We start from the raw sequence: 12,710 nt of genomic DNA on the forward strand, positions 1-12,710 counted from the left end.
AAATCTGCTGTAATGAAATCACTGTGTTTGTTAATTTACATCCTAATGGCCTCAAAAGAGAGAAGGATGGAGGAAGTGAACTAAAGTAAAAGCAGAGCTTCTTCACTTAATGATTCTAGACACAAACTGAAGTTTGAAAATGATTTAATCAAGTTTAATCTTAGATTTATGGTCAATTCAGAGTTTTTGTTTTGAATTCACCGTCACTTGTGTTGTTGTAAAAAACAAGATGATGTAAAAAACCATCTCAGTGTAGTTTTACATCTCCTCTCTCAGGCTTCTCTCTGCAGCTCTAGTAACAACAGGTCGGTGAGCCAATCAGAAGAGAGGAGGCTCTGAGCCTCTCTTCTGATTGGCTGACTGTTTTCTGACTGATCCAATAAAAATAAAGCAGATTTCAGGTAAAAACACTCAGAGAAACCAAATCCTGCAAGGTTTGGATGGTGGGTCCAGGTGGGCGGGGCTTGGTGACTGCTTTGTTGTGACATCACAAAGTTCCAGAAGTCCTGACGGCTGGTTTTAAGGCTCAGTTTCTGAATACAGGCTGTGTGCATTTCTCTGTGGACTGAGGCTTTGATACTTTCACAGTATTAATATAGAAGCTAGAGCTGATCTATAATCACACTACACATGGACACAGACCTTTACACTGGAGGAGCTTTAAGATTTGACAGAAAGACTTGACGTTACTGGTGAAAGTTAAAGTCATGGCTATGATTCAAGAAAAGAGAGTATTCAATGAAAGTGTGTGTGTGTGTGTACCTGGCATTGCCAGTGAGTAGTCACCAGTCTCAGTTACAGAGTCAAACAGCTGAGACTGAGAAGCTTTTCTCAGCTGCTGCAGGAAACCAACCAAACCCACCAGGTTCAGTTTGGTGGCTGCTTCTTCAAACAACCTGGAACACACACACACACACACACACACACAAAGAGATTTGTTAAAGTGAAAAAACACAGTGAATATAATGAATGTTCTGAGCGCAGGGAGGAACAGGTTCTGGCTGAAGTGCAGCAGCATTGTCCTCTAAGTCCAGTGTGTGTGTGTGTGTGTGTGTGTGTGTGTGTGTGTGTGTGTGTGTGATGTTTTGAGGACAGCCCAGTGCAGAGGAGTATTTACTATGTTTTGGCAGAACTCTTGTAAATGTGTTCAGTCCATCTGCTCCAAAAGATCAGAGGGAACATTTTTTTTATTTGCTCCTAAAAGCAGCAGAGATCACTGGTTACATAAGAGATGATCCTTGGAATAAACACACACATACTCTATATTTACTGCAGCTGTGTGTGTGTGTGTGTGTGTTGAGACAGGGAATAAACTTTAATAAGGTGTGAACTGTTGACACACACACACACACACACACACACACCTCTCTTACCTTTACCTAACTAATATTATACAGTAATTAATTGATATTTGTAAACTGACTTTATAAACACGTCCTCACTCTTAGCGTCTAAAAATCAGATTAGTCTTTACAAAAATTATTACAAAATAAAATGAGACCTTATATTATTATATAAAGTATATGATACTGCTATATACATATACATATACATATATATACGGCCATACAGAGATTAATCACAATATTAAAACACATATATTTCTGTTAGTTCTGCTGCTGCCATCTTGTGGCCGTTATAAAAAGTCCAGGTGTTAAAAAGCTCAGCTCCTCCTGCAGAGCGCCACCTGTCAGTGAGACAGCATGCTGCTGCTACTGAACCTACATGGAGACAGACGTTTCATTGGTCGGCCACACAGCTGCAGACTGAAGCCTCTGTGTGCAATAAATCTATTTAAGAAAATAACCTCCAAAAAGAAAAACAATAAAATTACAAAATTGTAATAAAAATAAAACACAAGGAAAGAATTATTATCATTATATACCACAGCGACGTCAACTGTCTGTTATGGTTTTTGTTATTTCACTGATAGAAAACAAAAACAAAAACAAAAACAAAAACAAAAACAAAAACAGAAGTGTGCTCAGATCTCAGGGCGACATCAGGTCCAAAATCCACAGTTTATAAATCACATTTAAAATAATATAAAGAAACTTTTCTAAACTTTGGATTTCACTGTATTTGACATTTGAGAAGCTGGAAACTGTAAATGCAGAATTTTCTTCTCATGAATGAATCAGTTTCTCATGAATCATTTCATCTCTAAAACTTTTACAGAATCATTAATGTCTCGCAGACACGTACCTCACAATAACACCTATATTTCTACACATATTTACAGTCAAATCTATGACGTCACTGCGATCAGTGTGGCGTGTCTGTCCCACCTGTCGGCCTGTGTTGACAGCGTACAAACAGCCTTGGCGGCGCTGGTCCCCGTCATCAGGCTCCCGCCCTTCAGCTCCAGCCCTCGGCCTCCTCTGCCGCTCTCCCTCAGCAGCTCCTGGATGGAGAGAGGCTGGATGACCGGCTGGCTCAGGCCCAGCTCCGAGGCCTCGGGGCTGGGCTCGCAGCTCAGCTCCAGCCCCAGGTCCACGCCGGCCGCCTGCTGGGTGATGGTGGTCAAAGATGACGGCTGTGAGAAGCCGTCGCTGAAGTGGGTGTGCTCCAGTGAGCTGATGTACTCGGTCACCCTGAGAGAGAGAGAGAGAGAGAGAGAGAGAATAACAGGATTTCATCATCTGAAGAAGAAAAACAACTTTGTTTTCAGATGTTTTTTAGTTTGAAAAACTTTTAGTGTCCCTGAAGACACTGGGACTTAGTGAAGTGTAATAATGTCTGTCTGTCGTCACAGGGACGTGAAGACAAACAGACAAGCGCTTTAGAGGCTTTTGTATTCTCCAAAGTCTCTGAGACAGCGTCTCGTCACTGCGTCTTCAAGGGGAAAGAAACTTTTTATAAGCTTTTATAAAAACCAGAACAGAGAAATTTACTTCCTTCCATCGTCCCTGGAGTTTTCACAAAGTCAGACAGTTAAATAATGTTTTATTATTCAAACTGGGAAGACGGAGAATCTTATCTTAGACAACATAGTGGATTTTAGGAGATAAATCTTACAGTATACTGCAGTGTGTGTGTGTGTGTGTGTGTGTGTGTGTGTGTGTGTGTGTGTGTGTGTGTGTGTGTGTACCTGAACACATGCGGCCAGCAGTCGTGGTTGTGGCTTCCCATCTCCAGTCCCACGTTCAGGATGGCGTCCATGCACAAGACGTGAGCCGTGTGCAGACGAACTCCCTGAGGACGTCCGATCTGCTCCAGACGCTGCTCGACACGCTGCTTCACTGGACACACACACACACACACACACACACACACACACACACACACACACACACACACAGATGTTAAAGGTCAATGGGAACAAAATATTGAACATGAAAAATAATACTGAATAAATTAATAAATGACTTTCAGTTAAATCGATATTGAACGTCATTAAAAGCTTGAGGTTTGTGTCTGATCTCGTCATTGTTTTATGTTCACACTATGTGGAGTTAGTAAGTACGTTCAAAAACATGATGGACACTTCTCATCCGAAACGGCCGCCATCTTGGCTACGTAGCGTAAAGGGAGCGACCCGCTAACATGTGTTCAAACTTGTGATGATAAAGAGGAGGACACGGCGACACACTTTCTTTCTCTACAACAGGAAGTATATTATTGTGTAGGAGTTTTTTTTTTGTTTCTTTGTTTGTTTGTTTTTATTGACAATTTTTCTAACAGTCAAAACTCACAAATCATATTCAGGATAAAGAAACAACAGAAACAGCAGCAATAAGAAGAAGAACATCACAGGTCGGGATAAAGAAAGTCAACAAACAAACAAACAAACAAACAAATAAATGAAAAGAAGCTAAAGAAAATAATAAACTCTGTAATAAACAAGAAAAAATATAAAACTGAAGGGACGCTTCATGTGACACAGCAGATGATTGAAGACGTGATTGTAGTTTCTCTCAGCTGCCACTAGGTGTCACTGAAGGTCTGTTTCTTACTGACGACACCTTCAACCTTTAAACAATCCTGAAGGTTTATATTATATTATACGATATATTATATTATATTATATAATAATCTTTGTTTCCAAATGATCTGTTTAATGACCTGTGTGTTTTAGCGTGTGTAATTGTACACGTGTGTGTTGGTCAGTTATTAGATCATGTTTATTAACGCTGTCAGCACCTTGTGTGATGGCGTCTCCCGTCTCTCCCAGCTCCTTCTCCTCCTTCTCCTCCTGCACACACGACGCTGCGGCCATCTGCGCTAAAGCCGACGCACAGTTGGCAGCCACACCTGTCACACACACACACACACACACACACACACACACACACACACACACACACACACACACACACACACAGGGATCATCACTTTCACTTTGACTCCATTGACACAACGCTGACAGATTTACACACTGTCTGCGTCTTTAAATTTAAACTGCTTGTAAAAGAAAAAGTTTCACAGCATGAGCTCATTTATATTCATTAGAGCTTCTGTGCTGATCATTTCAATCAGCTTCGTCCCCGGTTGGTTGCCGCTGAGCCTGTAACTGACACATTCAGACTTCTGAAACGGTCCGATCGTAAAACTAAATTTCCCCTGATGTTCCCTCTGAAATGTGCAGTTAACAGTTTGTATGGAGGCGTGACCTGCTGAGCAGCCGGAGCAGGTCCTTCACTTTGATTCACCTGAAGCAGAATGAAGCCGAGAGCAAAACCACTTTAGACACAGATCTTTATTTTATAAAAATCTAGGGCAGAGCAGTGAACGCCTCACAGTGGCAGCAGACAGCCATGATGTCCTGTTCGCAGCTGACTGTTTGAAGGACTCGCCCAATCTTAATCACATTAGTGTTTAATTTAATTCTTATTTAAACTAAGCTCTGCAGTCAGCAGCCTCCAAACAAACAAGTTCCACATGAGACTTTTTATGCTCGTAACAAGAGATAGAAATATTGTTTATTTACAGTTAATTACTGAGGCTAATTTAACTGACTGAAGTTCACAGCAGAGTTCAGAAGTTCAGAATTAAAAGCTGTTTGCATCCTAACGAGTGTTTTCAATTATTCTGGCTGATTAGACCTCTGCTCAGGTTCATGTTGGGTGGGGCTACGTCTTCGTGGCTTTCTGTTTCATGCATTCATACCAAGCATCAACCTGAAACATGAAGAAGAACCAGAAGCTGCAGTTCCTCTAACGTCCACTAGAGTCTGGCTCCAACAGTGAGTCAGTCTCCATAGACTCCCATGTTAAAATGTCCAACTTTACAGCAGAAATCAACATGTTTACAGCCTGGAACAGAAACTGTTTTGGTCTCTAGAGCTAATTTCCTCCTTCATGACACCTGTTTATATAATTCACCTGTTTATATAACTCACCTGTTTACACTTTATTAAGGACTACAGTTATGGAGGATTAAGGGCGTGGCCTCTTTGAGTGACAGGTGGGTGAGTGTATGTTTGCCACAAACCGGTACGCCCCTCCTCTTTGACCATATTTGGATTAGATGGGAGTTAGGGGCGGAGTCAGGTACTGCCAAGATGGCGACAGTGGAGCAGCTCACTCTGAGCTTCAGAAACCTGTGGGTGACGTCACAGAGGCGACGGCCATCTTTATTTACAGTCTGTGACTATAGTAACAGTAAGAGAGAGTCTGCACTGGTGACAGCGGAGGAAACATGACAGAGAACGTAAGTGCTGTCCTGCTGCTTCTTGCTGCATTATTTAACAGCACAGGCTGATGTTTCTTGGGGGGGGGGGGGTTCAACTAGAGTAAAAGAGAAATATTCTGTGAACATCAGAACTATTCAAAAGGTCAAATCAGCCCAAAACTATGAAAACAGCCGGGGGGTTGAACCTGCGCTCTGACAGAAGAACCGCTGATTAGAAATGTCTTGGGGCTGAAATGTGTTTGTGTTTTCTACGTGATACAGAAGTGTGGAGGCGCAGATGAAGCATTTCCTTCATTTCATATTCTAATAGGCATTAAACACAGGAATTATAAAAAGAATTTATAAATGAACGATTAATCCATCAATTAATACTTCACATTTAAAAATGGATTTACAAAAACAGCACAAAACTCTCATTAAATAAACCATTTATCAAAACATTTATTAATTCATGAATAAATAATAGAATTTGAAAAGGTATTTTAAAAATGGGAATATATTCCTGGATTCGATTTCCTTTTTCCAGCTGCCTTTCCTGTTAGCTAATCGATTAGCTTTATCATTTAGCCTTTCTCTGTGTAGCCAATCACATGTTTCATCAATAAATGTATTTATAAAATGTTTATTTCATGAGAGTTTCATGTTGTTTTCATTAATCCATTTTAATGTCTATTAAAATATGAAATTAAGGAAATGCTTTATTACTTTTGCTGTGACGTCCCTGCTCCTCCGTACAAACCTCTGACCTCTGACCTCTCTGTGTCGGAGAACAGGGGTGAACGATGCACCTGACGTTTCTTATGAACACACACACACGTGTTTCACCCACCCAGGGCGCAGCTGAGCGCGGCAGCTTTGCGTAGGCCGTCTAAACTCAGACAGATGGTGTCTCTCTCCCTCTGGCTCTGCTCTTTCACCCCCTCTGCTCCCAGGATGAACGCCAGGCCCTTGGAGCTGCCCGCCATGCGGCCCGTCAGCGGCGTGGACAGGACGTCGATCAGGTTCTTCCAGACGCCGGTGAGGATGAAGCGAGAGAACACGGCTCCTGAAGAACACACACAGGCACATTTTACAGGCAGGAAGTGCGAACACCACCTGCTGGAGGAAATCCAGTGTAAAGGTTTCACTATAAAGCAGCAGCTGACTGTTTTCTGAGTGATCCAATAAAAATAAAGCAGATTTCAGGTAAAAACACTCCGAGAAACCAAATCCTGCAAGGTTTGGATGGTGGGTCCAGGTGGGCGGGGCTTGGTGACTGCTTTGTTGTGACATCACAAAGTTCCAGAAGTCCTGACGGCTGGTTTTAAGGCTCAGTTTCTGAATACAGGCTGTGTGCATTTCTCTGTGGACTGAGGCTTTGATACTTTCACAGTATTAATATAGAAGCTAGAGCTGATCTATAATCACACTACACATGGACACAGACCTTTACACTGGAGGAGCTTTAACTCAGGTCAGCAAAACCCAAGATCTCTCTCACACACACACACACACACACACACACACACACACACACACACACACAGGGCTTAACTGTCATCAGGGGTGACTCAGCGGTGGTTACCATGGTGATTCTGGCCAATCCTTTGTCCTTGAGGGGGATGCAGAAGGAGCGCAGGTGGTCCCTGACTCATTTTCTCCATCTCTCTCTCTCTGCCCTCTCTCACCTTTTTGTTTTTCCTTCCCCTCATCTCTCTCTCTCTCTCTCTCTCTCTCTCTCTCTCTCTCTTCTTCCTCAGAGCAGTTACATCCAGTCAGAATTAGTGGCTTAACAATTCATTTATTTCATTTTTAGTGCTTTAATATGTTAAAATATGTGGTAACCAGGTGATGATCTGGTCAGACGGACACAAAGAGAAATAAATTGTTCAAAAATGAAATGCTCGATCTCGCAAAATGAATCTTGTTTCACTTTCCTCCAAATTTCTTTGAAATCTTTTGAACTTCCTCACATGTTCTGCTGACGAACAAACAGACGACTTGTTTGTTTCATCCTGTGAAGTCAGACAGAACCTAAAGTCTGAATACATTTAGATATTTAAAGTAAAAGGTTTTATATGCATCAGATTTTTATTGTGCATGTCGGCAGGTTTCAGTCTGCTTTGATTATTCTGTGATCATGGTAAATGGATTCAGCTGCAGCTGTAAGGTATTTAACATGTTAACAGTTTGTCTCGATCCTCCAGGCTCACAGCAAGTACTGACCCGATTTAGTTTTCTCTCTTTCGTGCACTTTAAAGGAATTCAACTGATGAATTAAAACCTTTATTTTAGGGACTAAAGCTTCATCTTCTGAAGGTTCTGGCTCAATCTGTAACAAGCTGTAACAGGAGCTGTTACATAAACGGCCATAAGACCTAGAAGTTAATGTGATGTGCCACATGAAGCCACAGTGTGCGGCCCAGCAGGCAGCAGAGTCACAAAGACTGTTACATAAACACAGTGAGAGCTGATACGCTGTGGAGACAAACACCATCACCACCAGCATCTTCACTTCACCTCCACCGCTCTGTGTTCACCTGAGCTTAGATTTCCCATGATGCACAGGGCAGTTACATCGTGTTCCCTGGATATATAATTCATCTACTCATCAGGCGCAGCCTTGTTCATGTGTGGAGGTCGGAGCTGAGCGTGCAGGGTTAGAGCTGATGATGACACACTGACCTGCCATCACGCTGTCACCGCCCGCCTTGTTGCAGCTGAGTGGCGATTGGCTGGAGGCCCTCCTGATCAGCTGACCGCCGATTGCACTGCTGCCCAGACCGTCAATATCTGAGAGGAGGGGGGGGGTCAACGTGTTTATAATTGGCTGAAAATCGGCCATGTTGACAGTTTCCATGGCAACTAAACAGTGTCTTCATCCAGGTGAGTCTAGTCCAATGAGAGTAGGCTTACGTTTGGATTATATGAGGTGTGTGTGTGTGTGTGTGTGTGTGTGTACCTGTCAGCGTGGTGATGAGCGGCAGGGCGTGGTCCTCCGGCGAGCCCCAGTACCCGGCCTCGCCCAGCAGGTTGCGCTCCAGCACCTGGTGGTAGAGCTCCTCGATCCACGCCTGGGACAGAACCACGAGGACGCCGCTGCTCTGGATCAGACGCACAAACTCCTTCTGCACAACACACACACACACACACACACACACACACACACACTTTGAGCTCCTCTCTCTTTGCTTATTGTCTATAAATGTATAAATATTCCTGTGTTCAGCTTCTAGTCGGAGATATTCTACGTCAGGTCGACAGCTGTTAAACTCGCCTTTCTCCAGATGTAAATGCACTTTTTTTTAATTTCATTAACTGAAGAAAAGGAAGAATGAAACAGTAACTGTTGTTACGTGTAAAAGCTGCGGCAGAGAACACGAACACCTTTAGTTGACAGTTTGTGTTTTCTTGATTTTTCATACATTTATTACAATGAATTCATGAATCTGTAAAGTCCACGACACTTTATTTCCATGTTCTTGCAACTATTTCATTTTATTTTCTAAATGTTTTTAAAGTTTGAAGAAAGACTCATTTTTTAACCTCCTTCTTTACAAGAATCTAAAATATGTCATTTGCCCTGAGGTGAGAAAAACTGTTTCTCATTCAACTGCTTGAGAAAAAGCAACAAACGTCTAATGAAGCAAAGTAAACAGTGACGGTCAGGAACGGGATGCAGGAAGTGATGTCACGCAGGGAGGCGACACTCACCAGGCTGAGCACGGGAGCGAGCGTTCGGCGTCTGTAGTAGTCGCAGCAGCAGAGTTTGAGGTTGAGCAGCAGAGCGTAGTACGACACCAGGTACAGACCGTCTGCGTTCATCAGAGACTGACAGCTGAGGGTGTCACCTGCCTCGAAGCCCGGGGAGTGGATCCCACCTGGAGGGGGGGGGGGACTTTACTGGGCTTCATTTGTAAATTGTAGCGTCTACCAATAGTCTGCATGAGAGGCGTTTAGGGGACATCTGTAAATTGTAGCATCTACCAATAATCTGCATGAGAGGCGTTTAGGGAACACATGAATTCTGGTTTTAATCAGTAGTTTCTGAATCTGCAGAACCAACTGTAATTGTTTGTTTTGTTCTTTTACTTCATGTTATTGTGTTTTTCCATGAATAAAACAACAGAGAGTCTCAAGAGTTTTGTTTTCACTTCAGTTCTTGTTCAAACAATGAATGTTTCATGTGAGACTCGACCAACAACAGAGACAGAAGAGAGAAGGCTGCTGCACAGATCACTCCACCCTCAGCAAATATCCTGTTTGTTTAGCTAACACACACACACACACACACACACACACACACACACACACACACACTCACCAGCTTGCAGTCCGGAGCAGAAGGTGGAGGAGAAGTTCTGCAGCGACAGGTCCACCTCGGTGGCGGTGGCCAATCCCAGCAGCCGGGGCAGCAGCGCCGCCAGCGACTGGACGAACAGCCTGGCGCTCTGCTGGTCGGCCTCCTGGTTGCGGAGCAGTTTGAGGGACATGGCGGCGTTGCGAAGGGAGCGGTGGCCCGGGCAGTCGCGAGGCGTCTGCTGCTCCTCGTCAGCCAGCGAGACGTTGTCAGAGCCGATGTCCGAGACGTCGGAGCGCCCCGAGTCTTTCTCAGCAGCCATGGAGTACTGGTCACAGGAGTCGAACTCTGTCCGCGACAGGTCCTGCTCCTCCATGCTGGGGGAGCAACAGGGAGAGTCGTTACACCTCTATCACACTGACGAGCTGTGGAGCTGTGAGACCTGATACAAAGATCAATAAAATCACTTGAAAGCCATAAAAGTTTAAGTTTTCATCATTGCAATAAAAAAACATAATAATATAAAATAAATATACTGAGTTTTGAAAATCTAAATTATTTAAATATGCTTCTTTTATTTATAAGGTTTGGCAAATAAATAAATGAACTGTATTCCACTGCTCTATGGTGCGTTCATTTTCAACTGGGAAATCAGAATTTCCAGTTTCCAGTTGGAAATTTGAACTTGAACGCCTCCTGAAGTCGGATTTCTGACTCGGAAAAGTTGGAACAACGTCACCAACGCCACACCTCAAAATCCAAGATGGCCGCTCTGCACATGAAGAGAAGTGAAAGCTCCAGCGATCGACTGTTATTAGCACTTGGTGCTAATTGTGTCTCATTAATTAAATCAGTCGTACAAACAGTTTGTGATGACTCTCACACACACACTCTCACACACACACACTCTCACACACACACTCTCACACACACACTCACACACACACTCTCACACACACTCTCACACACACTCTCACACACACTCTCACACACACTCTCACACACACACTCTCACACACACTCACACACACACTCTCACACACACTAACCCTCTCACACACACTCTCACACACACTCTCACACCCTCTCACACACACTCTCACACACAACACTCTCACACACACTCTCTCACACACACACTCTCACACACACACTCTCACACTCTCACACACACACACACACACTAACACTCTCACACACACACTCTCTCATACACTAACACTCTCACACACACACTCTCTCACACACACTCTCTCACACACACTCTCACACACACACACTCTCACACACACACTCTCACACACACACTCTCACACTCTCACACACACACTCACACACACACACTCTCACACACACACTCTCACACACACACTCTCACACACACACACTCACACACACACACACACTCTCACACACACTCTCACACACACACAAACACTCTCACACACACTCTCACACACACACACACTCTCACACTCTCACACTCTCACACACACTCTCACACACACACACTCTCACACACACACACACACACACACTCTCACACACACTCTCACACACACTCTCACACACACACAAACACACACCTGAAGTTGCTCTCGCTGTATCGTGACCCGCCCGCGTGGTGCGACCTGGTCCTGGACTCCACAGACAGGAAGTTGGTGATGTCAGGGTAGACGAGGGCGTGACTCCGCTGGACCACATCTGGAGGAACCACTACTCCTCTCTCTCCTCCTCTCTCTCCTCCTCCTCCTCCTCCTCCTCTTGCTCCTGCTCCTTCTTTCTCCCCTCTCCCCTCCCCCGCTCCTCCCCCCTCCTCCCGTTTGCTCCCCTGCTCCGGCTCCACGCTCTGCTCACGCGTGGCCCCCTCCTGGCCGCCGCAGGATGAGGGCGAGGGGAGGCGAGCGTCCTCCCCGCACTCCTCAGGAGTGGTGTGGCCCGGTCCGAGCCCCCCCGCCTCCAGGTCCAGGGTGGTCTGGCCCGTTTCCGTGGTGATGCTGATGCTAATGTCGGGGCTGCGCTCGGTGGTCCCGCTGGTGGCCATGTTGGAGGAGGAGGAGCCGGGCTCCCACGGCGGCTGCTCGGACGCCAGGATGTGTCTCTGCCACCTGAAGTCGGCCTCGTTGATCTCCATGGACTCCCGCGTGGACTCCGTCCCGTCCTTCAGGTCCTCCAGTCGTCTGAGGAGGAGCCGAGCCTGAAAACACAGCGTCACCGTTTCACGCTGAACGCCTCGTTTCTCTCCGTGTGTGTGTTTCCTGTCGGGGGCGTACCTGCTCAGGTTGGATGCCGCGGCCGTGCGACAGTTCATCCAGAGCTCCCAGGAGAGCGCAGGCACAGGAGACGGAGGAGTAACACGCCTCGATGCCTCCCTTCATACACGCCTCCGTCATCCCGTCCATCACTCTGCCGGAGGAAGAGGAAACACACGGACGCATCTTCACTCATTCACACTTTGAGATGAAATGAAACAGACATTAAAAGATGGAGAAGAGTCCCTGATGACAGAGATCGAGCTCAGGACGAGGGTGACGGAACGAACCATGAGTATTATTTTAGCTTCTTTAAATACATGAACTTTAACGTATGAAAGGTTTTAGATATTATATATAGAATAAACATCACAAGGTGAAACTCAGAGGAGGAACAGAGAGAGGAGTTACGAACAGTCTGAGCAGATCCAGGTGAGACTTCCTCTTCGAGAAGGAGCGCTTCCTGGTTTCAGGTTCGGCCACGCACGGACCGGCCAGGTCGTACAGCCGCTGAGGACTGCCCAGAATCTGACACACACACACAC

General features: G+C 45.1%; 1 protein-coding gene across 1 annotated transcript in view; it reads right to left on the bottom strand.

The window, feature by feature from the left end:
• The window catches only part of arfgef3 (ARFGEF family member 3), a 40,768-nt gene that overhangs the window by 14,753 nt on the left and 13,305 nt on the right, over positions 1–12,710 (bottom strand). The window contains exons 12-24 of the mRNA XM_022748640.1: positions 12,581–12,693; positions 12,187–12,319; positions 11,760–12,110; positions 11,500–11,639; positions 9,938–10,290; positions 9,328–9,494; positions 8,576–8,738; positions 8,299–8,406; positions 6,464–6,679; positions 4,144–4,254; positions 3,092–3,242; positions 2,289–2,594; positions 763–896 (exon numbers count right to left, since the gene is read on the bottom strand). Coding sequence (XP_022604361.1) covers positions 763–896; positions 2,289–2,594; positions 3,092–3,242; positions 4,144–4,254; positions 6,464–6,679; positions 8,299–8,406; positions 8,576–8,738; positions 9,328–9,494; positions 9,938–10,290; positions 11,500–11,639; positions 11,760–12,110; positions 12,187–12,319; positions 12,581–12,693 — 2,446 coding nt within the window. The remainder of the gene's footprint in view (positions 1–762; positions 897–2,288; positions 2,595–3,091; positions 3,243–4,143; positions 4,255–6,463; positions 6,680–8,298; positions 8,407–8,575; positions 8,739–9,327; positions 9,495–9,937; positions 10,291–11,499; positions 11,640–11,759; positions 12,111–12,186; positions 12,320–12,580; positions 12,694–12,710) is intronic.

The sequence above is a fragment of the Seriola dumerili genome, unplaced genomic scaffold (genome assembly GCF_002260705.1).
Source record: "Seriola dumerili isolate Sdu_G_001 unplaced genomic scaffold, Sdu_1.0 BDQW01000127.1, whole genome shotgun sequence".
NCBI lineage: Eukaryota > Metazoa > Chordata > Actinopteri > Carangiformes > Carangidae > Seriola > Seriola dumerili.